The sequence below is a fragment of the Pan troglodytes genome, chromosome 11 (assembly GCF_028858775.2).
Source record: "Pan troglodytes isolate AG18354 chromosome 11, NHGRI_mPanTro3-v2.0_pri, whole genome shotgun sequence".
Lineage (NCBI taxonomy): Eukaryota > Metazoa > Chordata > Mammalia > Primates > Hominidae > Pan > Pan troglodytes.
The window spans coordinates 78937685-78965080 of record NC_072409.2 but is presented as its reverse complement, the minus strand read 5'-3'; the positions used below and the strand labels follow the sequence as shown (position 1 = coordinate 78965080).

General features: G+C 51.1%; 1 protein-coding gene and 1 pseudogene across 8 annotated transcripts in view; one reads left to right on the top strand and one right to left on the bottom strand.

The window, feature by feature from the left end:
- The window catches only part of PAX5 (paired box 5), a 203090-nt gene extending 191443 nt beyond the window's left edge, over positions 1-11647 (bottom strand). Inside the window, exon 1 of one of the 8 annotated variants that reach the window (XM_001169207.8) lies at positions 10882-11647. In XM_001169207.8, the coding sequence (XP_001169207.1) occupies positions 10882-10927 (46 nt within the window). In that variant the 5' untranslated portion in view covers positions 10928-11647. Of the gene's footprint in view, positions 1-2535; positions 4658-10881 lie in introns of those variants that run through there. The other 7 variants (XM_063787843.1, XM_063787844.1, XM_063787847.1 and 4 more) reach the window with 7 other exon arrangements.
- A 12080-nt stretch (positions 11648-23727) lies between these two features.
- LOC473126 (large ribosomal subunit protein eL32-like) lies at positions 23728-24135 on the top strand (annotated as a pseudogene).
- The last annotated feature ends 3261 nt before the right edge of the window (positions 24136-27396 follow it).

Here is a 27396-nt window from a genome sequence, read left to right as displayed (position 1 = left end):
GAACTGAATGAGACAGACAACCTGGAGAGAGAGAGAGCCTGGAAAGGAAGCAGCAGGTTAGGCAGGCAGAGGAGAGGGAAAAGGAATGGAGAAGCTAGAATAGGCCAAGAAAAGAAAGATGAAGGTGGCACACAACGGGAGGCAATAAGAAGAGAAAATGGAGGAAGCCCAGGAAGGGGCTTCTGGAGGACAGGGGACTTCTCTAGACAGAGGACCTTTGTTTTCTGGGGTGCCAGCTCTGGCCCTGCATCTTCTTGGAGAACCCAAGTCCCAGCCTGTACTTCCTATGGACTCCAATTAGGTGAGGACTCATCCCGTGAAAGGGGGACTGACACAGAGACAGAGGCAAACAAATCAGGTGAAGACCAGGAAACAGACCCACAGATACAAGAAAAAGACAGACCACAGGACAGGGCAGACTGGGCAGTGTTTGGAGGGGAGTGAGGAGAGAAAGACTGAATTGCAGAGGCCCCTGAGGCCTTTGTGACTCTGGTGTGGAAAGGGCTGGCCTCCACAGACGCTCCTCAGGCCCTGATAAGGTCATGCTACCCACCACAGGCCCTCCCAATACCCCCAAAGACCATGGCTGAGCATAGGATTTTGGGGAAAGGGTCTTTGCTGACTCAGCCACAGATTGAGCTCCAGGACCCCCACAAGATCATTAAAATTTTTCCTAGATGCACCAGAAAGAATGAAGGGGTACACAGACAGGCAAACAGCGGCACAGGGAAAGGGCAGGGAAGAAGTCTCCCTAATGGTATTGATACATGTGGAGAGTCAGGCAGTAGACATATACATGGTTAGACTAGACAGAGAGAGAGCTTTGCATATGTGTATACCCACTGCCCTCTCTCTGGAATCTGAGTCCCTCCCTCTCCCCTTCTGTGAACCCTCTGAAGCTTCATTTTAATGCCTTTGTCAGATGGTCAGGGAGACCCAAGAACCAGCTCCAGCTGTGCCAATGTGAACTTCTTGAGTCAGTACTTTTGTCTCTCTGACCTCAATATCATATTCTGTAAAATGGGTGAAGCTGAAGGTTTAGGCCACTGTCAGGTAGGACCCTGGCTATGAGTGTTTTATAACTGGTAAAGATACCTAGGGGAACCGCTCAGGAAGAGAGCAGGAGGTTATCGTGCTGATGAAAATGATGAGCCTGGAATAGTGGGTGGGGACTCCTCCAAACTCAGAAGCCCATTTCCTGGAAGTCCCTGCTCCTCTCCAAAGAAGCTATCCGGCTCTGAAGCAGTGGTGGGGGGAAGCAGTGGTAGGGGGACGGAGGCAGGGAGCGGTAACAGGAAGAAGAAACTGACGGGGCCAGGAGGAAGGTGACGAGGTGGGACTTGATCTGAGCCTCTACTACCTCAGCCACCTTCCAGGATCTACTGTACCCCCCACTCCCCATTGCTAGCAAGTTGGGGCCCCAGAGCAGGCCTACATTGTGCAAGAAAACAGCTTTGGGCCTCAGAACCGAGAGTGCTTCCAGAGAAGCCAAGGTCTTGCACCAGCTCTGGAAGCTAGACTGGCTGGGGCCCAGCCCCCACTGTGCTGCCAGGGAGATTGAAAATGGGAGGGAGCACTTCCCACGGAGGGGGCGATTGAAGGCCGGACAAGGAGGCACAGACATTAGCGGTTGGCTAACCTGCACCTGAAAGAAGCCGCCTTCTCCACACTGATGCTCAGCCGAGAGACCACCAGGTCTGATGCTATCTCCCCAAGGGCTAGGGCACAACCTCTGGGCCACGGAGCGCTGGGCGGAAGGACACAGTGAGGGCCTGTGGATTTCCACAAGTGAGGAGAGAAGTGCAGGGGCTGGTGCTCCCCATCTGTCCCCACAGTTGCTCCTTGGCTGAGCCAAGGGCTTGCTCACCTCTCAGAGCATTGCCCTAACTGGTTTGTTTTGGGCTTACATTGCAAGATCAGGGCCTCCCCAGAGCCAGGCTGGAGTCCGAGGCAGAAAAGGCTGTGGAGGGCACTGGGGTCACCACAGACTGGAAACCGGTTGGGCGCAGGCCCCAAACCTTGAGGAATCGTTTGGGCTGGGACCAGAACAGGGGGCTCCTCTGCACAGAGCTCCCCACCGCTTTGGTGGATTACTTCAGACTCAGAAAATTGACACAAAGAGAAACTGACCTGCCCGCAGCCAGCCCTGGCTGCCTACACAAGCTTTCCCCTGCTTGCCAGGCCACTCAGCACTGCGTGGCAGACACGGACATGCTCGCCCCGGGAAGCTCACCTTCACTCCAGCCGGGTCTCTGCTGCCTTTGTTAAATAGGGGACCTGCGGCTAGGAAAGCTGGATCCCAGGCTGTTGGGGTGGGGGGGAGCGGGGTGGGGGGACCAGGCATGGGGACGGCTCCTAGCCCGGGAGCAACTCCCTGACCTGCAGCCCGCAGAGACCCCGAGCGGCACCCGAGCCGAGGCTGCCGAAGCCTGGCACCTTCCTCCAACCTGGCTCTGCAGCAAACAGAAAGGAAACGCGATTCGTTCCACTTGGAATTTCCTTGAAATCTCCGAATCTAATCCGGCGTTAACTCACCGTGAGAGGAGCGCTCATCTCACAGGAGGCTGTGGTAATGGGTGAATTGGCAGGATCCCTGCGGGCCAGGCAGCCAGGCCGGCCTTGCCCTCGCCCGAAATGACCCTTCCCGTCTCCTACACACGCTGCGTCTTTCAGAGGCGGGGGTGCCTGCGTGGTAACTAATTGGCTTCCTCTTTCTTTCTTTCTTTTTCGTTTCTTATCCTCTTTTTTTAAAGGGGAGAAGCCATGAGAAAAGGCGTCCTGCAGAGAAGGACCCAATGGGGTCTTTAAGGGTCTCTGTATGAACTGGCCGGCTCCTAAGCAGAAGCTGAACTCAGAAACCGCTACTTCCTTGATTTTTCAAAGCCCCCTCCTCAACTCCAGGATGCCTTTGGGGCCCTAGCCCCGGTGTCCTCGCTTAGCTCTCAACCTCTTCCTCCACACATACAGACACGGGTCAGGGCCCCACTATCCCTCCAAGCGCCAGTCTGGATCAGCCCCATGGCTGAAAAAGGCGCCATCGGAGTAGGGGTGTGGGGCGCTGTCTGAGACTGACTGACCTCTCCCTACAACTTACTGCCCTCCAACTGGCCTGGCCCGGAGCCCTCTACGGGTCCAAGCCAGGGTTCTCCGAAAGAGCTGAAATGTCGCCGCCGGAGCCTTGAAAGGCTGCAGCTCGCTGCCCAAGCTACGCGTTGCCGGAGGCGGGATTCCCAGGTGCCTCAGCCCGGGCGGCCAAGTGCGTTGTTTCAGGTCCCCTGCCTGGGATCCCTGCACTTTGCAAAGTTAGCTGCGCGGCTGCAGAGGTCCGAGATCCTTCCGGCCTTAGTACCTGACCCACGGTCCGGCACCCCCAACCCGGTCCCGGCGGGAGAGTGAGAGAAGCGAGCTCGCCGCCTACTTACTATGCATGGATGCAAACGGGTCGTGCTTACAGTGTATTTCCATCGGGGCGCTCCAGACTTCAGGCCGGCCCACGCCGCCGCCTCCCGGCGCCAAGGGGCTGCCCAGGGCGGATAGGGAGCCTCGCCACCAGGCCAGGCACTGTGCGAGCTGGGCTCAGAAAACACTGCTGGAGCTTCGGGGTCTCTCTCAGAGCCTCCCTGCTGGAGACCGCCCGGAGCTGCGCGGAGAGGCGGGAAATGGTGCTAGCGCACCCGGGCTAGGAGCGGGTGCCCAACTCCGGCTGGCTTCCCTCCCTGGCTGGCTCAAGCGGCAGCTCCGGGCCCAGCCCGGGGTAGCTGCGGCCAAGGCGCCCGCGGCTTCGGGGGCATAGCGTAGGGGCCCGCCTCCGGGACAGCCAGCAGCCCCCGGCCCCGGGAAGGAGCAGCTTTGAGGAGGCCGCCGGAACAATCGGCCCTTGACTTCACTCAGGGGGCAGAGAGACCCGGGGGCTGCCAGGCTGGTTCCGCGGCCTCGATGCTTCTGAGGTCCCTCCTCGACCCCTCGGTCTCCGCCAGATCCTTTCTTTCTCTGCTTCTCCGAGTCTCTGGGGCTCGGACTTGCCCCCTCCGCCTCTCTCCAACTGGCTCTCCGACGTCTCGGACGAAGTTGCAAAGAACTTCCTCTCCGGCAGCGCGGGGTCCTGGCGGGTTTGGAGATGCTTCCGCCCCTGACGCTGGGGCCGCGACTCCGGAGTCCCCGGGAGCGTGCAGCCCTCCAACACTGAGACCCGCTGCCTTCAAAGTTCCCGCGGCCCCCGCTGCTCGCCCATCGCTGGGACCAGGAACGGGGACACCAGCGACGGACTCTTCCTCGCCGGGGTGTCTACCTCGTGCCAACCAACTCTTCGAGCCCCGCCGCCCTCCCTCGTGGGTCTGATTCCACTGTCTTTCCGCTGCCTCTTCCGGGACGGCCGCCGTGCCTGCCCCAGGCGTGGAGTGAGGAACAGAGGAGAGAGCAGAGGGTCCCTGCCACCAACGCCGCCGGGGCTGCCGGGGCTGCCGGGGCTGAGATGGAGCCGCAGCCGGCTCTGACTGCCTGCGTTGCCGCCGCCGCCGCCGTCGCTAGCCCTCCGCCTGCTCGGCGCGCACAGTGCGCCACCGCGCCGCCCCGGAGCCGCTTTCAGGACCCGCTGCGTGTGGACAGCGCCGCCCGGGGCTCAGCTCCCTCCGGGCGGGGGCGGGGCGGGGGCTAACCTGCCAATCACGCTCCACCAAGCCAATCAGAGCGGCGTCAGCCGGCCCTGGCCCGAAACACCGCCCCATTGGCTAAGCAGCCCACAGGCTCCGCCTGATTAGCGGACACCTGGGCAATGGGAGAGAATGGGGGGCGGGGCCCAGGCGGCGGCGCCACGTTCATTGACAAACGCGCTGGACTAAGGCCTAGTGGATCGCGGCTGTGGGGAGGGGAAAGGGGCCCACGCAGTGCCTGGAGAGTCCCGCTGCGGGTCCCACGCGGGCTGGACCTCCCCACCGCAATGCTGGGATCCTGGGACGCTCTCAAGGCTTGAGAGCAGTCGATTGAAGGGTGAGAATGGGGGAAGTCTCCAAAAAAACCAAAAAACAAAAAATGTATGTTGGAGGAAGACAAGGAGCGCAGTAGAGATCCTGCACCATCAGGCTCGTGATGGGATCGGATTGTGTGCATCGGAGTGTGTGCATATCTGCCAGTTCTGACCTCACTTTCCTCATCTGTAAAATGGGCAGAGTGGGGTTAACTAGATTTTACTGAAGGCTCCTTCCACGGAAATATTTCCTAATTTTATTTCCTAATTTTATCAAGTACCTACTAAACCACCACTGGCTCCTCGTCGTCCACCCTCCTCCCTCACTCCACCTGCAGGGCCCTCATTGCTGCATTAACGAAAGGCAGAGACGTTGGGGGAAGGGGGAGAATATCTCACACTCCTTTAAAGTTAGTAACTGGGGCGCACCAGGGCGCACGTGGGTGGAGGGGCTAAGGCTTTGGGCCAGGTTACCCAAGCAGAGTGGCTGGCCCTCTTTCCTGCCTCAGATCAGGAACTGCCAGACGCTTTGGGAGCTGGTGTTGCGCTTCTGTCCACCGGAGAAATTCCGCACCCGGCTCAAGGCTTCTTGAGAACCGAATGAGCCAAGTCGCGTCCAGGGCTAATAAGGGTCCCTGAAGCGGGCGGGTGGACAGGCGCATTCTATCTGCAAGGGTCAAGCAAAGCGGCCAGGCGCGCTGCAATGCGGCAGCTTCCAGTTGACGGGAAACTGACCTTCCCTCTACAGGGGAAGTTCCTGTCCCTATGTAGACAAAATGGATGGATTTGTAGCAGAACTCTCTTGCTACAGAAGGGATCTTTGACTAGCGAGTCCGTTTCTTTGTGGGTTTTAAGGCTCTGAGACAACAATCAAAGAAACTGGACCTTGAAAAGGAAGCGTGTGACAGTCATTCTTCACCCAGGAAGCTATAGTTCTGTGAGCCATCTGGGCCCTGGCTCAAGAACGACGCTGAGGATTCCCTTGCCCCAGCAACTCATGGGAGTGGTCCGAAGACTCACTTTCTATTTCATGAGTGATGATCCGCTAATATTAAACATAAATCCACAAAACAAGGGCTTTGAGATGCCTGCTCCAGGACTGGGCTTGTAAGGAAGACAGAGTACAGGCTGATCATGGGAGGATTCCTGGGTTATCCTCTTGTTTTATTCTCTGCCTCGGTTTCCCTTCCTCTGCCTTCTCTCTACTCATGCTCTACTTCTCAAACTCCTACACTGGGGTCGACTCTTGGGCCCACCTTCTGTCCCTGTTCCACACCCAGCTGTCCCTGACCAGTAGACAAGTTTCCGGCGCTGACACCCGTCCCCACCCCCCACCAGGGCACAGCTGCGGAAAACGGCCCCAGGCGGGCCTCTGGGGACCCAGGAGGCTGCAGTGCGCGCCGGGGTGGAGTGGCGGCGTTATCTCTTCTTTGTCTGGAACCCCGCCTGTCCGGATCTTCCCCTTTCACCCCAGGCCTTGGAGCAGGAAGATCGCAACAGCAGAGAGGGACTGGGATGGAATAGACTTCCTGCACTGGCTTCACCCGATGGCGCCCAGTGGGTCGGAAATGACCAGAATTCAGATCCTCGGCCCAGACTCAACATGGCGGCTTGCACACCTACTGGAGAGGCGGGAGTGCGGGACGCCCTGAGGGATGCAGCCAGTGACACCCCCACCCCCAGCCTCTCTTGCTGAGCTCAGGCCTACAAACCCAGGTTCTCTAGAATCTTAGAGCTAAAAGGGCCTCGAAGCTATGCTTTCTCCATTTCACGGGTGCAGAACCCGAGGCCCAGAGGCAGGATACGACTTGTCCAAAGTCACACAGCAAGTCTGGGGTAGAAGAAAGGCTGCGGGCTGGAAACCTTTCTCAAAAGCGCCTCTCCAGAGCCGCTCTCGGGATGGTGGGGGAGGGGCGATGCTGCCAAATCGAAGAACTCGGCTGGAATATGCCTGCACACGCAGGTTTTCCTTCGGATACCCGTGAGGCTTGCATAGAATCCCCGGGGCACGGCCCGAGCAGGAGTAGCGCCGATTCTCCCTTTCACACAGTAGGTGTTCGGCTTCGGGACAGTGTTCTGCTGCGTGGCACACACAGGACCCGTCTTACCTGTGCACCCAGAGCAGCCCCTTCCCGCAACTCTCGGCGTTCTTGGGGGAAGGAATTTCCCTCTGGATAGGGGTGATTCATCACCGCCCGAGCGGGCGGCCTCTGGGAAGTTCCAACCCCAAAAGGCGCGACCGGACCTCATACCGTGACCACCTAGCCCAGCCTTACAGGTCACCAAACGACAGCCCAGAGAGGTTACGTGACTAGCTCGAGGCTGCACAGCAAGTCCATGGTGGAGCCGGGCTACTGCGCCTCAGTCCTGTCTCTGAACGCCCACGAGCCGAAGCCTGGGTCCAGGAGAGCGAGACTAGCAGCTCTCACCGCGGCTCTCAACGCAGTCGGGCCTCGCTCTGATCTACAGTGATGCGCTTTCTTTCTCCCAGTAACAGGACTTTGGGCCGGGCCCTGTGCTAGGCGCTGGGGGCAGGAGACCGCGAAAGGAAACTATCCAGGAAGAAACTCAATTTATGTGAACCGAATTGCCTTTGAAAGTTTTAGTACTGAAAGACAGCCCATTGAGAATAATGTTTGAGAAGCCAGAGGCCTCGTTTCACTGGGGACACACCCCCTCCCGGCTTCCCCTTCCACGCCTCCCAGCGCACTGCATTACCGTGGCTTCAGGATGTGGGGGCTGCTACAGTGTTCTATTAGCCTGACATCAACTCTCTCAACCCAAGTCCAGCCCATTTCCCTGTTCTTGCTTCTGACAAAGTGAGGCCCAATAGGGCTCAGACTGGTTGCTCGGTTCTGGAAAGATCAGGGATGCTGCCAGCATGGCTGTCTCAACCCACTGAGTTCTCTCTAAACTTCATTTTTAAAAAATAAAAAAAATTAAGTATCAGAGGGAAAGAAATTGACCTGAAATTATACAGCAAGTGGAGGCACAGCAGATTCCTGCGTGATTCCTGCCCCTAGATCAGGAGTCTGCTCTACTTGACCTGTCCCTGTTTTCAGGAGTTCTTGAAGAGGATGGAGAAAAAATGAGAATTTAACCAGGTTTTTCAAGAATCGTGTAAAATCACCTTAGTCGGGGTGTGTTATCATTACCAGCATGTCCTGCAGGCCAGGGGCGCTGGGACTACTCTCTCTCCCAAAGACTTGAGACAGGGAGCCCCTTCTAAAGCCTCTGCTTCCCCGTTTGTTTAATGCAGAGAACAAATCCTGAGATGTGACTTCTTAGGCTCTGTGAGATGAAGCTTCATGAATGGGGGTTATTAATATCTATCACTCCATTCCAGGCTCATTCCAGAACTGTGAGACTGGATGTCAATGCCCAGTGGGAAAGTACTCAATCCATCCAGGTCTGCCCGGATCTAAGGACTCAAGGGTTCCCATGGCAAGGAGAGACTACTACTTGCCCAAGTAGTAGTTTTTCTCCAAGGGGGTCCATGGAGAGAGGGGGGAATCTGTCTCTTCTCCCAGCAGGAACAGGAGGTCTAAGGGCAGAGAGATCACCTTCCATTCCTATTCCCTCCATTACTCATGCTTTATGATCTCCTACAAGTCCCTGCCCCTCTCTGAACCTCTGTGTTTCCTTTCCCTACAGCAAGGAAGACATTAGAGGAGAAGGTCCTTAAGTGGCTCCCTGCTTAGTGTTGACCTGACCTTATTTTGGGCTTAGAGCCAGAAGGACACACTCCCTCCCCGTTGGGCAGATAGGGAAACTGAGGTTGGGGTAAGAAATGGAATATGGTTCTGAAGGAAGAAAAAGGAAGTCTATTGGCCCATGAACTACCCAGAAGTTGGGAGAAGGAAGAAGCTCTCATAGGAACCAGACCTGGACAACCCTTTGAGCACCAGCTTGGACAGCTTCTCAGCTTCCCTCTCTTCTCCAGCCCTGACCCAGGCTGGAGTGGACAGATGGAAGTGCAGTCTCACTTCAACTGTCGCCCTTTTCCAGGCAGGCAGCTCTTCCCCAACCCATCAGTGAGGAGGGGGCGTGGCTCTCTAGATTTTAAGGCTTGGCCAGCCTAGGGCTCCCGTATCTCACCCCACCCCAAGCCCCACCCAGTCCAGCTATGCAGAGGAATAAAATGCTTTATTGATTAAATGATTATTCAGGCAATTGAACTAATCAAAGAGCCCATCGACCGCCATGAATTACATTCTTCTAGACAGCTTGTCGGGAGAGCCAGCCCGAGGACTGCGCAGACCCTCTCCATGACACTCACACATCCCCGCCTCATTCCCCACACATACACAACACCCACTTCCAGGCTCAGGTCTCTCTGAAAGTCCATCTGCTGAGAAGCCCACTGCCAGGGAGAAGGGCCTTCTGAGAATTGAGGATGGAGAAGAGGAGTTTCCAGGTACCTTTTCCTGAGCCCTCATCCTGGGAGCACTCTTCTGCCTCAGATCTCTGCCCTCACTTCTCTTCAGCCACAATTTTGGAAACACAGTTATGCCCCAGAAGTTGTCCTGGGCTTGGGGTCTAAGTTTATCTTTTTTGCTCTTAGGCTTGTATTTGAGGCTGGAGTAGAGATGGGGGTTCTCAGAGGGCACAGAGATGGGGGAAGAGGGCTTCTTGCCAGGGCCAGGAGAATGTTTGTGTGGAGTTACACAGTGGCCTAGTGAGTGAAAGAGGCCCCCCATACCTGATTCATGCCTCAGGGCAGATGGAGGCCTACTGTCCCTGCTATCTCCTCTCAGACATAAACACATCCTGCTACCTACTTCTCAAGCCTGTGGGAGGCACATGGGGACCTAAGCCAGGGAGGCCTGTGCGCATACAGGCCCTAGAGCTGAATGCCCAGACTATGCACACGCATCCACCCACTGTGCTCTCCTCCACTGGTGCGGCACCCACAGGATAAAACCTGAGGACACAGTGTGTGTGTGTCTGTGTGTACACACAAATACACACGCCAGTGTCAGAGGCTTGTCTAGGTGAAAGTGAATGTAGGCTGGGGGTCCCTAGAAATGTCACAACTAACCCTACAGGTGTCCGCTGTCATCTGCAAGGTTGTGCCTGCCACAGGAGACCTGTTTGTACAAATGGTAGCCTGAACAGTGCTCACTACACACCAAGAGGCTGCATGCCCTGAATTCACACCTTCATTCCTGGTCCTATCTCCCAATAGAATGGACACTGGGCCTTACAATGCACATGCTAAACACCACGGATCTCCATAGGCCCCAGACCCACGTCTAGGAGTTTGCCTAGAGACACAATGTGAACATTGGCATGTATGCATTGGACAGCCGTTGACATCCAAAAATGGAAAGGTCAGTGTAGCCACTTCTTTCTCACATCCAAAAATCACTTGGGATATAACAGGTGAATGCAGACCCTTTAAATAGTGGATGTACACTCAGATATTTCCCAATTACATAAATAACACTCATAGTAGACACACATTTTGGATACCCAAAAGAATATACACACAAGTACTAACTTATAAACACACACGAATACCCCACGAGTATAAAGATACACACACACACACACACACACAGGCAAACAACTTTTGGACACAAACATATATTTTTACATCTTTTAAAAATACATATACTGTAATGCACACACTGAGTCCCTTATATAAACACACAGGCCCTAACTTGCAGACCCCCGGAAGGACACCAGCGTGAACATTCAGAAACAGAGGAAAACACAGACAAACTCACAGATATTTGGACTGATGCAGAAGTGTGTGAACAGATAGGTGAAAAAACATAACAAACACGCCGCAGTTAGACAGTCTCTACGAAAATGCGGCGCGCCCCCTCCTCCTCCAGGGTCACCCTGCGTGGGGACCAGGGCCTGGCCGTGTCCCGGAGTTTGCACGTCTGGAGCCCGTATCGCGGTCCTACCTGTCCTGCTGGTCCGAGGAGTCGGATAATTTTTCTCTAAATCCATTTTGATTTTTCAGGACTTGATGGAATGGACAGGGAAAAGTTTCCACTTTTTTGTGCCTTTTTTTTCTTTCTTTTTTTTTTTTTTTTTTTTTTTTTTTTCGGTGCCAGGGGCCGCTCACAGGTCGGAATAATTCAAGCCTTCCGCTCCCCCGCCGAGCTGGGGTAGCTGATCACTGAGCTGAAACTAAACGTTTTAGGTGGAAAAAAAGCGTCCGAAGGCACCGTGAAATGATTAAGGAACTAAAGAGCTTCTCGCCATGTGAGATCATGTCCTGTTCTCGCCAACATCACAAGATGTCCCCAGACACGCCGCGCCCCCAGCGCGCCGCCCCACACTGCCGGCCCGGAGCGAGGAAAGGGTAGGCGCTGCGCGGCCGGGCCTGTTCAGTGCGCCAGACGTGGCGGACCCGGCCGGGCCGGAGTAGAGCGGGAAGCCGGGAGAGCAGCAGTGCTGCTGCCGCGCCGCCCCAGACTTTTATAGGGGTTGGGGGGAGGGAAGGAAGGCTTCAGCCTGCGCCGGGCGCTAGCCAGCGCACCTACGGGAAGGGGCAGACCGAAGCGGAGCCCGGGAGCCCGGGTCTTCCAGCCGCACCCTCTATTAAGACATGCGCTTGGGGGTCGCGGCCCTCTGCGCTGTGCGCGGGGCCTGTGACATCTCCATGTGCAAACCCCGCTGCTTAGACGAGCGCAGGCCGGGTTTTTATTTTTGAAGAAATTAACTGCTCGGCCAAGCAGGTGCTTTTGAAAGGGGTTGCAAAGGCTGGCAGTGTTGCCAGGCACCGAGGCGACGTTCCGGTTTACTCCTATTCACCCCTAGGGCGGCGCCCGACCCCAGGGTTCCCAGCCATCCAACCCCCACCCCAATTTGTTGGGGCCCTGACTATTGCTGGGCCCCTGACCCTAGGGCAGCGCCAGATCCCTAAAGCCCCCAGGTCCCATCCAGTCTTCTAGTCCCAGAACCCCTCCCCACATCAAGTTCCATTCTGGCCCAGAGCATGGAGGTTAAGCTGTGAAATACTGGAGATGAAATCCGGGCTTCCGCTTTGGAGCACCCGGGCAGAGCAGAACATCTCAGTAGTTCCTGGAGATTGGCGGGAGTTCCAGACACCTTACCCCGGCCCATAAGTGGAATCGCATTGCCCTCGAGCCCTGAGACGTTGTGGAGTCCCAGAGCCCCAGGACTTGATTCCAGAGAGGAAATCAGATCCACAGAGACCGAGCAGAGGTGTGGCATGTCCAGCCCTCTCTCTTCGGGCCAGACTCAAGCCTCCCTTCCCTGTTCCCCTCCCCAGCCTTGAGTTAGTTCAGCTGCTGGGCCTAGCCACTGAAAGCCTGTGGGGCCCTGCAGCGGGGTGGTCGCAGGGGAAAGGTTCTCCAGGGCGGGGGAGCGCTCCGTAGGAGGACTCCTGGCCCGCCGGACAATGGCAGTTTTGGAGAGTGAATCGTCCTCAGCAAGAGTGTTGTTTGTTTTTTGGAGGGGGTGGTCACGAGGCTGGGTCGCAACCTAGGGGGAAGAGCCTAGAGCTCGAGGAAAGGGGGGCCCCCGGCGGCAACTGGACATCACATATCCACTGAGCAGATTTCGCCACAATCGGAAATGTGGCTGTGGATTCCCGGGCGGCCCCCCCACCAAGTGGTCTGTGCAGTTCCCCAGCGCCGCCTCCTCCCTGCAGCCTGCGGGCCCGTGTCCCTACCCCGAGATTTGATTTTTGGCCATCTCCGAGTGCTCGACTCTTTCCCTCCGCAGCCCAGCCCCAGCCCAGACTTCCCGCCCTCCCGCCTCGCCCGCGCCGGGAGGCAGCGCCTGGGAGGAGCGGCCTGTCCGCGCCTGGAGATCAAAAGCCCTCCCGGAATTGACATTTCACCCCGGGCTGGGGGCGGGGGGTGTTGGTGTTTTGTTGTTGTTGTTGTTTCCATTTAGAGCGCTTGTTTTGTTTTTGTTTGTTTTCTGTGAGTTTTCATTTTTCCATGGGATATTCTTTTGTTTCGGGTGTTTTGCGTGTTGTTTTTTCGTGGGATTGATTTTAGCGGGTTTTGCTCTGTAAGTCCTGGTCTTTGGGGTGAGTTTTGATTTTGTGTGATTTTGTACTTTGTCCTTGTAGGCTGTCTTTTTGTGTGTCGTTTGTAAGGCTTTTCCTTCTCGGCGGTGTTTAGATGTGTTTTGATTTGGTGTGAGTGGGTGTCGTCTGTGTGTGTGTTGCCTTAGGGAATTTCGTGTTGTGTGTGTTTTGTTTCCTTCGATTTGAATTTTATTTTTTTGAGCTGTACGTTTTGATGGGGGATCGGGTTATATTTTCATGTGTTGGCTTTAGTTTTTGTGTTTGTGAGATGCGCTGGTGAGAGTTTGCGTGTGTATTTTGGCTTTTGTGGGGCTTTGGGATTAGGGAGGGGACATCAGCCGCTACTCCGTTCCTGCCCGCACCCATGAAGGGCAGAGGATTAGGCCAAGCATCACGAATCGTAGGTTCGCCGTGCTCCGCCGCTTCGCGCTCTGGACGCTCGAGACCAGCGGGAAACAAATGTGGTTCCCGAGGGGGCGCCCGCTGGTCTTCAAAACCTCGCGGGCCCGGAGGCGCCGGTGCTGGGTCAGAATCACAGAGCCCCCCTCGCGGGGTACCGAGGCCCAGCCGCCGTCCCCTTGCCCACCCTCTCCCCTGTGAGTCGGTCTCCCCTTGCGCCTGGCCAGCACGCTTCGGACTGTCCGGACTCCCGCAGCGTTGGCCCAAGGGGCGGCTCCCCGCGGCGGAGCAGGTGACGAACCACTTCGGAGGACACGGAATTGACACTGCGGCCCTAGAGATACGGGACAAGGGGCCAGAACGCGGGGAGTCTAGGCTCAGATCCGCGTCGGGATCCCGGGAAAATCCCCCATCTCCCTTGCCCGCAGCCCTAGAATCCCAGAAACCCAACTCCGCGCAGCTTTCGGTTTGGAGAGCCCGCCCTGGTTTGCAAGCACAGATACATGTGCCCACACCCGAACACACGCAGACACCGCCAGAGAGCGAGACAGCGAGCGGGCGCCTCCGTAGCAGCGGCCTGCGGGGCGGAACCGGAGCTGGCGCCGCCTCAAGGGGAAACCGAACTGTAGTGACCGGAAATGTCCCCAGGACAGAATAAGCCATTCCTTCTGTCCACGTTGCCAGGACTTCTCCAGCTCAACACACCTTGGTTTGTTTAATGTTACACGAGGGAGAAGATTTAGAGGCAGAGACACATGCTGGCTCAATCGGCGAGGAAATACGAGCAGAGTCTATACAGAAAGAAATATGGAACGGGGGGAGACTAGACTGTGGGGAAGGCAAATTGGAGGCCCAGAAAAGGGGCTGGTGCGGAAGCTCCTCCAGGCCCCTGCGCGCTCTGGCATTCTGTGAGAAGGAGAAAGCAGAAACCGAGAACAGAGAGTGACAGGAAAAGAAAAGAGACGCAGAAGGGGTTGGCCTAGGCACGCTGCGAGCTGCCCTCCAGCTAAGACGCTGCGGGCAAGGGAGGGGGAGGCCGACATCGCCAGGCGAGGGGCCAAGGTCGGGCTCTTTAACTCAGCCAGGAAACATCGTTGGGGGCTCCAGGGCTCGTGGAGCCCGAACTGGGGCTCATTTCCGGCCCGGTGCCCCTCTTCCCCAGACCCCTAGCCCGGAATCCAGCAAAGGCTGGGCCATCGCCGTCCGCCACTGGGCCTCCCTCTGTGCGAGCCCTGGGAGAAGCCTCAGGGAACGACTCTGGCACTGGGGCTCGGCTCCGGAGCTCGCGCAGAGCGTGGGTGGGAGTCGACATCCAGGCAGGAGGCAAAGAAGAGGCCCCGCCCTAAAGCCGAGGGCCCAGTTCTTCGAAAGCCTGTGACCGGAGCTGGACTCACAGGATTCGGGGTCCGTACAGCGCGCACGTGGTACCGCATCTTCGGCAGGCGGCGCCCCTAATGCCCAGCCCAGCCCTGCTTCGTTTGCCGGGCCTGAACGGTGTCGGCATTGAGGGTGGACGCCGAGTCGCGGCGAGTTGGTCCCTTGCGGTATAAACTTGGGGCTTCCCTAGGGGCGGTGCCGGGATGGATGGGGGCGCCTCTCCACCTGCAACTCCCACAACGCAGAGCGCAAAAAGCGCACATCGCGGGCCAGCCGTCTCCTCGGGGTTTCAGGCGGCGCCCGGGGCAAAAAGGAGCTGAGGATTGGTTTGGGTCAAAACACCCATTTCAGTTGGCAGTGGGGTCCTCTGCGCCTACAGGGCTTCGAGCTCCGGGTGCTGGCTCACTGGGGCACCATGTGCCAGCGACTCGCCACCCGGAAATACTTGGGTTGCGCTAGAATACGCGATGGGTCTGTGTTCGGGTAACCTGGTGCTCATGGTGGGTTATTACTATTGTTGTTTTACTTTACTGCTTTTCTTGCTTTCATTAGAAATGTTACTGAGAGAAGCCTCAAAGAGCGCAGACCTGGGGTCGTTTGGATGGGTTCATTTCAACTCAAATCCACTAATTCAATTCAGTTCCACGACTAGTTTCCAGCGCACAGGTACACATGGTAGACGTCAAGTGTATGCCGTATGCATATGCACAGAGACGCTATTTGAAGGCAACTCTTGAAGAATTTTGAGATAAAATTCACTCTCCTGGAGTTACATTCGCAATATATGAATATGGAAAACAGGCAATCAGTTGTATTTAAAATTTGCCAACACGTCCCAGCAATCCACTCTCACCTAAGAATCCAAAATGGGGCATTGAAAAGATTTACTGGCATTCTGGTTGTTTAATATTGAAAACAAGCGTAAATCAGTTCATTTCTCTTTATATTTCTTTTCAAATTTAACAATACCATAATAAGTGTAAGTAATAAAACCATATTTTGCTAAAGAAAGTTTGCACATAGGATGCTTTATTTCTATCAGTATTTATACGATGTTCTGTTGGCTCTCCTCACCCCCTTTTCTTCTAGTTCACCGTGTAATGTGAGCTTTAAACATTCATGCGTCGGCCCAGACTTACATTTATTTAATGTGTTTTAAACTAATAACATTTTAATGTGATATAATTTGATTCCACGAAGTACTGGAACATAAAAGAGCCTACTGCACAAGCGATTTTGAGTGAGGGTGAGTGCACAAGCTAAACGATTCTTTTAGTTTTGGACGCAGATCAGAGTGTTAAACGGAAGTGAAGCGCGCCTTTAAGTAGGCCCTTTAATATTCTCGTTTCTTCATTCTCCATTTTTCTGTAATAACTTCAGAGCCGTGGCAGAGGATCACCCCAGGATTGGGGTGCTTTCCCTGGAGCCTGCCTTGTGAACCTGCAAATCGCCAAGTGAATACCTCAGCCTCAGGGCAGGTTGTGGGCTGATTTTTATTTTTTCTTTTGGGAGGGAAGTCTTTTGGGAAGGTCAGGGGGCTACAGGATATGAAGTCTGGATTTGAGAACGTGCCGGAAATAAAACTGTGCTCTAAAAATCTTTCAGATTTGCTGCTGATTAGCAACCCAGCCCAGAGTAAGATGGAAAAGATGAGCTACACTTGGGCCAAAGTGCCTTTGAGATGAGCCCTGAAGCCAGTCTCAGTGTTTAGCCATCACCAGAGACACTTCCCAAAGCCTTCACTTTTCCTTCACTTTGTACTGGAGGTGGGGGCCTTCTGGCACTGAATGCAAATCTACCAAAAAAAAAAAAAAAAAAAAAAAAACCTCTACACAAAGAAAAATTAAAGATATCCCCTAATTTATTTTCGGTTGGATGAAAACCATTTGAAATATCTAATATGAGGAGCTTATGGACATAGAATCAGAAAGTCATTATCCCCCTAAATCATGAAAATATTTCTAATGGGAAATCATGACATTGTATCCTCGTTATAAACACATAGTGTGGACCTATCACATAAGGAAACTCCGGCAATCTACTATTACCTAAGAATCCAAAATGAGACATTGGAAAGATTTGCAGTCTGAGGACAAAATATTCATACGAAATACATACCAAAATAATCATGCTAAATTGTTCATACTGAAATGCTGCTATCCTTTCAACTAAAACAATCTTTAGAACAAGTATTGGCAATTTTCTGGACAGATCTTTATAAATCTTCCCAGCAAAACAATTAAGAAATATGTACTCAGATTTTATTTTTACAGGATATATGTGTGTATATGTATATATATTTTATGTATGTATATATTTACATACATATGCGTGTGTGTGTGTAAAGTTCTCTACCATAGGCAGGCTGAGAGTTCAAAGATGGGCTTTTCCTTGTTAGGTACAAATTCTTATAAACAAAGTATGAGATGGAAACAGTTTAGTGAATTTTTTCCTAATTTGGTACAGCAGTTGGTGTCTCATTTCTCATGCAATTTGCACGTAGACTCATGTACCCCATGAAGTGACAAAAGAGAATCAGGGATGAAAACCTGCCAGTGTCTGCAGGCGGTGCCTCAAAGCGCTCTTTTGGACACACGTTCTTGGTGGTGGGGAGTTTGCTGCCTCTAAACCAGGCCTGACCTTTTGTCTTTTGACCTCTGATGCATGAAATTAGGTAGCAAAAGAAAATGTGAAGAAAAGGATACAAAAACATGGAAAAACAGCCCTCCTTGACAATAGTCATTGTATCAGATCATAGCAGAGCTGCCCTACATAGCCCAAAGTGCTTGTTTATAAGGCTGCGGGTCTTCCTGGCCACTGGGTTCCTGTTCTTCTTTGTGGGCAATCTGCATTTGTTGGGGGAGGGACTACGCACTCTTTTTAATTAAGCTCAGAGCTGGGTTTTGTCTTGGCTCCTTTCACCAAAGCCCATTTAGCGAGCGTTTGGCCCCTCCATTTCCTCTGAGGTCTTCTGTGTAGGCTGGGTGCCTGGGGGTACCACCTGGGGCAGTTTCCAAGACCCAAAGGAAAACTCTGCCCCTTCTGGCCACCCAGGCTGAAGCTGAATCCCAGCTGGCGTGGAGGGGAGAGGGTGGCGAGGGGTGGGGTCATGCTCCTTGGTCCTGAAGGAACACACACCCCAAGTGAATAGACTTCCACTATTTCTCCAAACCCAGTCAGAAAGCCTGAGTCACTGGTGTTCCCTGCCCCCTTGGCCTAAGGAGTCAGCTCAGTACCCTCCCCTGTCATGAGAGCCAGGGAGGAGGGCAAGAACACTTGCAGAGATGCCTTCAGCAAACCTCACACAACATCCTTTGATCCTTGAAGCCACCCTGGAAAGGGGTGCACAGCCCTGGGTTAGGAGCCACAGTACAATGCCACTTGAGCACCAGGCCCTGTCCAGAAGGGAAACAGGCCTCGACTTAGATGGTAAGAGAGTGAAGATGTGTGCAAGCAAAGAGAGATCTGGGAGAACTGTGCCAGGTACTGAAGCCAGACTCTGGAAAGGGGGAGGCTGGAGGGAACATCTCTAGAGGGTGACCTGAGATGAGTGTTGAAGGGTAAGTAGGACTTTGCTAGATAAATAAGGAGCAGATGGCATAATTAAGATCTGCACTTTGCAGAAGAGCCTACTGGATATCAACATACAAGCAAAATACTGAAAAAAGAGCTGCCCAAGGGTTTGGGAACAATGTAGGAATGGCAAATGCTTCTGAGGGAAGGAATTCACAATGGTTTGAGGAATGGGACAAAGGAAGGAAGATGGCTAGAGTGGGCAGGCCCCTGTTGTACCTCATGAAGATGGTCAGAGCAGCAGCTAAGACATATTCTCTCCTTACCATATGGAGTAAATGGACCCACAGGCCAAAGGGAAGAAATAAGAGAAAGGCCCTAGGACCAAAGGAGAGAAACATAGCAAAGCTTACTCTCCATCAGTTTTTTGGAATTTTTTTTTTTTTAACCTTCTCCCCTGGGAAGTTTGCACAAAGTTCCCTCAACAACCTCAGTCTGGAAAAGCAAACCAACCACCCTCAGCCTGGAATGCTCCTCATGAACTTTACCAAATCCTCTCAGGCTGTAAAGACCCCCCAAGAGCCGCAGCTGGTGGCCACCATTCTCTGCTCAGGCCACGTAGCCCTGAGCTCACCCTTCCTGTTACCTTATGGGTTGGAGATGAAGTGTCTGTGTCCAGTTCTCACCACTCCTCCTAGTCTCCTGGCTCCCATGGGCAGGACTTCTCCTTTGGGCACCAGCTCTTCTGGAAGTAAGTCATTCTGTTCCCTTATAACAGTAGCTGCTACACTTCAGTGTGAGAAGAATCACATGCAGATCCCTGGGCCCCAGCCCCAGAGAGCTTGGTTTAGTGCTATGAGACCGAGCTTGGAACCTGAATGTCTAGTAACTTCCCCAGGTGAGTAGGGTGCAGGAAGTACCTGGACCATCCATTGAGAAACACTGGCTTAAAAGCTTTTTCAGAGCAAGCACTAAGCCACTGTGATTCACTGACCCCTGCCCCACTCACCAGGTCTACACCTGTCTAAACACCCTGAACGAGAACTTGTGAGGCTGGCAACATCCAGATCCCCAAAGTATCAGCAGCCATATTGACAAACCATTCCTGATTTGCCCCAAAAGGACCAAAAAAAGTCTGACTTTGGTAATGGATGTGCCCCCTTCCTCTCATTTTAATTCAATTCTATTCAGCAAAGACAGCCTTGTGCTTAGTCCTGGAGGGAGATGAGAGCCTCCTGCCTCAAGTTGCTCGAAGCCACACTGAAGAAATAAGCCTTTAATCCACAGAAGAACTTGATCCGGCTTTTTTTTTTTTTTTTTTTTTTTGAGACAATCTTGCTCTGTCCCCCAGGCTGGAGTGCAGTGGCACGATCTCAGCTCACTGAAACCTCCGACTCCCAGGTTCAAGTGATTCTTGTACCTCCGCCTCCCAAGCAGCTGGGATTTCAGGCACACACCACCACACTTGGCTAATTTTTGTATTTTTAGTAGAGACAGGGTTTCACCATGTTGGCCAAGCTGGTCTCCAACTCCTGGTCTCAAGTGATCCGCCCACCTTGGCCTCCCAAAGTGCTGGGATTATAGGCGTGACCCACTGCACCTGGCCCAGGCTTTTAATTATATACAATTCGGAAAACAAAAGTGGAGTCCTCCCTTCCTGCTAAGGAAATCTATGAAGACTTCTTAAAGGAGGCAGCATTTGATCTGGAAGAGTGAGTTGGAAAAGAAAGGGAAAAGGATGCTACAGACCAACAGTTCAATATGATGAGCAATGGCTTGGAGGGAGAAAATGCTTGGCTTATTTAAGAACTGGCAAGGCAGGAGAATAGAGAGAATTCCCTGGTGATGAAATTGAGACCAGTTGAGGAAACAAGAGTCCTCAAGGACTGCATTAATCTTATTTTTTTTTGAGACAAGGTCTCACTCTGTCACCCAGGCTGGAGTGAAGTGGTCCCACCATGGCTTACTGCAGCCTTGATCTCCCATGCTCAAGTGATTGTCCTGCCTCAGTTTCCTGAATACCTGGGACTACTGGCATGCGCCACCATGCCCTGCTAATGTTTGTATTTTTTGTAGAGACAGGGTTTCACCAGGTTGTCCGAGCTGGTCTCGAACTCCTGGGCTTAAGCCATCCACCTGCCTTGGCTTCCCAAAGTGCTGGGATTACAAGCATGAGCCACCATGCCCAGCCTACAGCAATCTTAAGGTCTGATCCACTTACACACCCCAGGGTTTGCTACTCCCAGGTAAAACTCACGGGAACATCTGAACTTCCTTTGGAGATTTGCAAGACTCTCTTGCTGGCCTCCCTGGCTGAGCAGGAGTCACTATGCCTGCTTTTGTGGGCTTTTGTGTCTGCACTGTGTCTAGGGTTATTCCACTAGTGAGCATATCAGACTCCCCCTGGGTGCCACACTTATGTGAATGCCTTTGTCACACTGTCATGGCTCCTTGTCCTCTTCCCTTTCTCTCATGAAAGCAGTGAGACAGTGTCTGATCCCTCTTTGCAACCCCAAAACAGCACAGGACTTGCATATAAAAATGCTCATTTGAGAGTCTGATGAATGAATAAATGTGGTGAAGGTAAAATCCTCCCTGAACTGGTCCTCTGCAGCCCATGACTCTAGCTCTCACTTCACCACATCCTAGAAGCATGACTTCACCTCTGTGCCCCTCAGTTTGCTAACCTATAAAATGGGGAGAATAAGTGCCACCCACTCAACCTATTTCTCATGGCAGTTGTGAGGACCAAATGATATAACAGCTGGGATTTGCTTCACAAAGTATTGTTAGGATGGGTTTGGAATTCCCCAATGCTGCTTACAGAAAATCTTTTTTTTTTTTTTTTTTTTGAGACGGAGTCTCGCTCTGTCACCCAGGCTGGAGTACAATGCCATGATCTCGGCTCACTGCAACCTCTGCCTCCCAGGTTCAAGCGATTCTCCTGCCTCAGCCTCCAGAGTAGCTGGGATTACAGGCGCCTGCCACCATGCCTGGCTAATTTTTGTATTTTTAGTAGAGATGGGGTTTTACCCTGCTGGCCAGGCTAGTCTAAAACCCCTGACCTTGCGATCCACCCGCCTCGGCCTCCCAAAGTGCTGGGACTACACGTGTGAGCCACCGTGCCCGGCAGAAAACCTTTTTTGGTAACCTAAATGCATTTCTCCTTTGGTAGAGGAGCCAATGGCCCAGCATTGGACAGGAGGTATGAATGTAGGTATGTATAGGAAGAGGCCGACAGTACTCATGGGTTGAAAAATTGTGTTTGTTTTTAAAGTATCCTTTTCCAGTGCTGAAAGAGAGAAAGCAAAGAACAAAAAATTCACCTCAAGCACATCTGAGAGCCATAAGGTTAACAGCTGTCATGGTACTGCTGCTAAAATTCTGAAAAGACAATGTCGGATCTAGACTTGCTGGGATAAAACACAGCTGGCCACAGCTGAAAGGCAGAAAAATACCCTCAGATCCTAAAGGAAAAATGAAGAGACAAAATTGCAGTCAATAATGCACTAATGAGGTGAACTCTAGTGTATATACACACACACATACACACACAGACACACACCCTATAAATTGCAGAAAGAATTTCACTCTGTAGAAAAGAAGGCTCAGAAAGATAAGTCCTAAGTGTTCAGTCTGATTCTCCACCAACCCCCACCCTCAGGAGTCTTCCAGTGGGCATTCTCCTGAGAGAGAAACTAGAATAGGCCAGAGCATTTAAGATGGTGCAACCAGTAGTTTATTAATTAATGTACAGGCAGGGCGCAATGGCTCACTCCTGTAATCCCAGCAGTTGGGAGGCTAAGGTGGGTGGATCGCTTGAGTTCGAGATCAGCCTGGATAACATGGCAAAACCCTGTCTCTAGGAAAAATTACAAAAATTAGCCAGGGGTGGTGATGCGTGCCTGTAGCCCCAGCTACTCAGGTGGCTAAGATGGCAGGATCACTTGAGCCTGGGAGGTTGAGGCTGCAGTGAGCCGTGATGGCACCACTGCACTCCAGCCTCAGTGACAGAGTGAGACACTGTCTCAAAAAAAAAATTAATGTACAAAGTGCCCCAACTTACAATGGGGTTGCATCCTGATAAACCCACCATAAATTGAAGATACCTTAAGTCACAAATGTTGTTAATACACCTACCGAACACCATAGCTTAGCCTAGCCTACCTTAAACATACTCAGCATACTTACATTAGCCTACAGTAGGGCAAAATCATCTGGCCACACAACACATTACAGAGTGTCAATAGTTTAGCCTCGTGATCATGGGGCTGACTGAGATCTGAGGCTCACTGCTGCTGCCCAGCATTGAGAGAGTGTCTTACTGCATATTCTGGTATGATACCCAGGGAAAAGAGCACAGTTCAGAATTTAGTATGATTTCCACTCAACATATGCTGCTTTCACACCATTGTAAAGTGGAAAAGTCCTAAGTAAAACCATCGTAAGTTTGGGATCATCTATATTGCTAATTAAGTGATAATTAATTGGTAAATAGTTCATTAGTAGCATAGGGACTTTGGGTAGTGGGCCTTATTTAATTGTATGAACTGTATCCAGGCTGGCTTCTCTATAGCATCCCAGTGAACAGTGGTCCATTCTAAGGTTGAATACCTCCAGGGACAGTGAGCTCATGAACCCCTTGCCTTCTAGGCAGTCCTTTCCCTCACTGAGCACAAATTAGCTTCCATAAAGCTTCTTGCCACTGGTCTAAGTTCTGCTCTTTGGGAGTCATCACCCTCAGGAAAGAACAAACAAGGTGGCACAGCAAAGGATCCTGTGAAAAAAAATCTGCTCTGAAATTCCAGAGGAAGAGATCTGCTCAGACAGATCTTTTCACGGGAACCCTCACTGTGCCACTTTGAAGGGCATTACAACATCTCCTCTATGTCTTTGGATGTCTTTGGAATAACCCCATTTGGAAGGGATGGTGGTTTTGGAATGTTAACTAGAGGAAGCACATTCAGGAGTAAAGCAAGGGCAGGATTATGGAGCTGAGAGCCTAATCTTATAGAAAACTTCTGCAACCCCATTCCCCTGGCTGTGTCCCATTGAGATACACATTCGCATACAATCTATTTTTAAAAGGACATTCCCTGCCCGGCACGGTGGCTCATGCCTGTAATCCCAGCACTTTGGGAGGCTGAGGTGGGCAGATCATTTGAGGTCAGGAGTTTGAGACCAGCTTGGCCAACATGGTGAAATCCCATCTCTACTAAAAATACAAAAATTAGCCAGGCGTGGTGGCCTGCGCCTGTGATCCCAGCTACCTGGGAGGCTGAGGCAGGAGAATAGCTTGAATCCGGGAGGCAGAGGTTGCGGTGAACCGAGATCGCACCACTGCACTCCAGGTTGGGCAACAGAGTGAGACTCTGTCTCAAAAAATAAAAGGACATTGCCCTTTCTTCCTCGGTGCTGCCTGTGGAGGTGGCAGCAACCTCCTACTCACATCATGGCTGCCCTCAGACCCCTCATGAAGCCCAAGATTTTCAAAAAGAGGAACAAGACATTCATCCGGCAGCAGTCAGACTGATATGTCAAAATTAAGTGTAACTGGCAGACACCTAGAGGTATTGACAACAGGATTCAGAGAAGGTTCAAGAGCCAGCTCTTGATGTCCAACATTGGTTATGGGAGCAACAAAAAGACAAAGCACATGCTGCCCAGTAGCTTACAGAAGTTCCTGGTCCACAACGTCAAGGAGCTGGAAGTGCTGCTGAGGTGCAACAAATCTTACTGTGCTGAGATCGCTTACAATGTTTCCTCCAAGAACCACAAAGCAATTGTGGAAAGAGCAGCCCAGCTGGCCATCAGACTCACCAGTCACAAAGCAAGGCTATGCAGCAAAGAAAATGAATAGACAGTCCACGTGCCCATTTTATTTCTGTTTAAATAAAAACTGCAAAAGGAAAAGAAAAAGAAAAGAAAAGGACATTGCTACAAGAACCACTGTGAAATCATAGGCCCATATGCTAAAATGGCTGTGGGAGACAGCTGAGTCCATCCCATCTCCCATTTTGCAGATGGAGACACTAAGGCCCAGAGAAGGAAATAGAATTGCCAAAGGTTCTACAGTGAGTTCATGGGAGGGCAAGACTAATGAGAAAAGGGACATCTCTTGGACATCACTGGGCACTGTGCTTTGCATACATGATCATATTCCATCCTCAAAACAAACCTGTGCAGCAGGTTTTGTTAGTACTCCGGTTTCACAGATGAAGCCTCAAATCTGAGGCTCAGACCTGGGATGTTGCCCAGGATCACACAGTTAGGAGATGGCAGAGCTGGAATTTGAAAGCCAGTCTGATTTTCCACACAAATCGTTTGACCACTAACACTTTCGGGTTGCCTAAAACCCAGGCCCCGTCTCCCCACTCCCCTAAGTCCACTCTATCCCTGTAGTCCTCCATTATGTTACATTGACTCCTAAAGAAAAAAGATCCAGATGGTCACAGCTCTGGAGGATTTGCAAAGCACTTCTGTGCCTTCCTGCACATCATCTCAGGAGATCCTGATACCAGACCGAGCTTGTAGCCTGGCCAGAAATAGCATGCTCATTTCATAAAGCAAGAACTGTTGGGTTTCCTTCAATCTGATGATTTCACCACCATCTGTGCGATAGCTGAGCAAAGTCAACAGGTTGATAAACTCCTGTGGTAGGAATGGGGACCCTTGACCTGCCAATAGGGAAGAACAGACATACAGAACTTGGCCAGGGAAACTTTTAATCCAGAAGAAAAAAGTGTATTTTCTCTCCTTATATGTTTTAAATAGAATAATGAGATAATCCTGGATTTTAAAAACTCAACTCTAGTGTTTATATTTTAATTTATTCTCAGAAGGGTAGGAGGGTCTAGAGGAAATGCAAAATGTGAGTCTTATTTTATGATTTGCTATGGTAAGCCACATTTAATCCCGTTCTTCAGTGAAAGGATTTACGAAGGATACAACACAATGTACCTGTCTGTTGCCTTCATTGTATTTTTTCCCAGATTTTTATTTAGTTTGCAATGTTACAACAATAAGGGAAATTAAAAGGAAAGAAAATTATCCATAATCCTACCACCCTAACAAATGAACTGTTCAGTGTTCCTCTTACTTCAGGCAAAATTTACATAGGTGATTTATGAGTGTAGTTACAGCCTCGCGTTCATTCAGCTTTCACACCTGACAGTTTATCATTATAATGCCACAGGTTTTCATGATTATCATTTAAAAATAAATATTTTAATAATTATTTTAATGGCTGCTTAATACTCTTTTAAGTGGATATATCATTCCCTAGTATTATATATTTAGAAGGACTCCAGTTTTTCACTATCACAGATAATCCCAAAGTGCATGTCTTCATACATATCACATTCTCCTATTTTTGTCATTTCTTTAAAATCCCCAGATCTAGATTTTGCTGGGTCAAAGGGCCTGAATGCTTGCATGGCTCTTGATATATATGGGCAAATCGCTTCGCCAAAGGCTTTTATACATTTACTTTGCCTCTAGTAATGGATGAGGAGGATAGTCTCATACCATGCTCTTGCCACAACCAACGGAAATCTACCAACAAATGAAATGTAACTTGATAAGCAATGTTTTTACTTCATTTTGACAAATGGCTTGACAAGCCTGTTGCAGGCTCTCTATTCTCTTATCTCTGTTGCTGTCATAAATTAAGTGCCTATACCAAGAATTTGGGAAAGCGCCAAAGCAATTATTATACCCATTTTATAGCTGAGGAAACTGAGTCTCAAACCAGGGTTTTCCCCAATAGGCTGGACAGTGAGTAAGTGGAAGTGATGAGACTTTGGTAATATCATCAACTGTCGTGAACCAAAGATGATGCATTGGTTTCTTATAACCTCCTGGAATGTCTTCTGGGGTTGGTTTTGTTTTTTAATCCCCCAGGTTTTTGGAGAAGCTGGGAAACGTGTTTACATCAGGTATGTTTGTAACTTCTCTTTAACAAGTATCATCGTCCTCTGCCAGCCTCCAATTGCTACTTAAAGCACGTGCTTAGTTTGGAGGAGACTTTTGATATATTTTTTTTGCTGGAGAATCTCTCACCTTCAAAGCTGGAAGGAATGTCAGAGAGAATCTCATACCACTGGCTTATTTTGGAGATGGAGAAACTGAGGCCCAAAGAAGGGAAAGGACTTGCCCAGTTTCATTCACAGAGCTGGCAGCAGAGTTAGGATCTACGCCCTGGTTTAAAATGTTGCCTAGAGCACATCAGTGGGTCACTTGTGTTTTGTGAGATATTCATAAGTATAGTTTCTTTTTTCTCACTCCTGTTGCCCAGGTAAGAGTGCAGTGGCACAATCACGTCTCATTGCAGCCTCAACCTCCCGGGCTCAAGTGATCCTCCTGCCTCTTTTTTTTTTTTTTAATTTCTGTAGAAATGAGGTTTCACTATGTTATCCAGGCTGGTCTCAAACTCCTTGGCTCAAGCGATCCTCTTGCCTCAGCCTGCCAAAGTGTTGGGATTTCAGGCGTGAGCCACTGCATCTGGCCCATAAGTGAATATTTTTTAAAAGCAGTGAGAACTATCTGAGAAACACTAGATACCTTATGTTTCTTTTGGAATTCCCTGGTGAAACAAGTCTCGGTAACACTAAGCTAATGTGAAACAGATTTATTTATTAAAGGACTTCCCAAAGTGTAATACCCCAAATGACATTTGTTTATTTTTATTTTGTTTTGGTAGGGTTTTTGTGTGTGTGTTTTTTTTTTTTTGGTCACTGTTGTTTTATGTTGAGCAAATATTTTCTTTTTACTAGATTTTATTTTAAATTATAATTTGCTCTTCTTTTTGGACTAGGGAATACATACATATGGCTCAAATTTAAAAGGTACAGAGAGAACCTGAGGGAAAGTCTCTTCCTACCTCTGCCCCTCAACCACCCGGTATACCTCCCTGGTAACCTTGTAATCAGTGTTACCGTATTCTTGCAGAGTTATGTTTCCGCTTAATGATATATCTTGGTGATTGTTCCACACTGGTATTTTAAGGGCTTCCTTGTTCTTCTTCGTATATTTTTCCTGCAGCGGGGTATTCTGATCAATACGCATTTAAATCTCCAATTGGAAGATAGTCTCTACCCTTGGGGAGCATACAGTTTCCTGC